The sequence below is a fragment of the Rhagoletis pomonella genome, unplaced genomic scaffold (assembly GCF_013731165.1).
Source record: "Rhagoletis pomonella isolate Grant_MI unplaced genomic scaffold, Rhpom_1.0 Rhpom_scaffold_00011, whole genome shotgun sequence".
NCBI classification, from domain to species: domain Eukaryota; kingdom Metazoa; phylum Arthropoda; class Insecta; order Diptera; family Tephritidae; genus Rhagoletis; species Rhagoletis pomonella.
Window position 1 is genome coordinate 21,211,036 of NW_023458565.1, and position 567 is coordinate 21,211,602.

The window sequence follows — 567 nt, forward strand, 5'->3', positions numbered from 1 at the left end:
TCAAGTTATTCCTCAGGTCATGGATTATCCAGTGGCGGCGCTGTTTCACATCAATACGTTTCTAAACCTCTTCAGCCTGTGGCTTATGCAGCTCCAGCGATTACCAAAGTGGCTGCTGTGGCACCAGTCGTAGCTCAGTATCCTTCAGCCTCTGCGTCTATACACGCCGGTGCACAGTCAATCAAATATGGCAGTAGTGGCGCAGTTTCGCACCAGTATGTTTCGAAACCTTTACAACCAGTTAGTTATGCGCCTGCGTCAATAGCAAAAGTTCCAGCAGTTGCAGTCCCGGCAGTTACAAAGTTGGAAACATATGCCGCACCCGCAGTGTCACAATATTCTTCCGGCCTTGGGATATCCCAACATGGCAGCTATGCTACCGGCTCCGCCGTTTCATCTATTCATGGCAGTGGCGCTATTTCACATCAGCAGATTTCAAAGTCTCTACAACCGCTTGCTTATGCCACCCCCACCATAACAAAAGTCGCTGCTGTCGCACCAGTTGCCGTAGGCCCTCTTGTCACACAATACTCTTCAGGCTCTGGCTTAGCGTCCATACATTCAGGA

At 50.1% G+C, this 567-nt stretch overlaps 1 protein-coding gene across 1 annotated transcript in view; it reads left to right on the forward strand.

Moving 5' to 3' along the window:
- Positions 1–567, forward strand: part of LOC118747208 — a 48,345-nt gene that overhangs the window by 4,593 nt on the left and 43,185 nt on the right. The window contains exon 4 of the mRNA XM_036481198.1: positions 17–551. Within this exon, the coding sequence (XP_036337091.1) occupies positions 17–551 (535 nt within the window). The remainder of the gene's footprint in view (positions 1–16; positions 552–567) is intronic.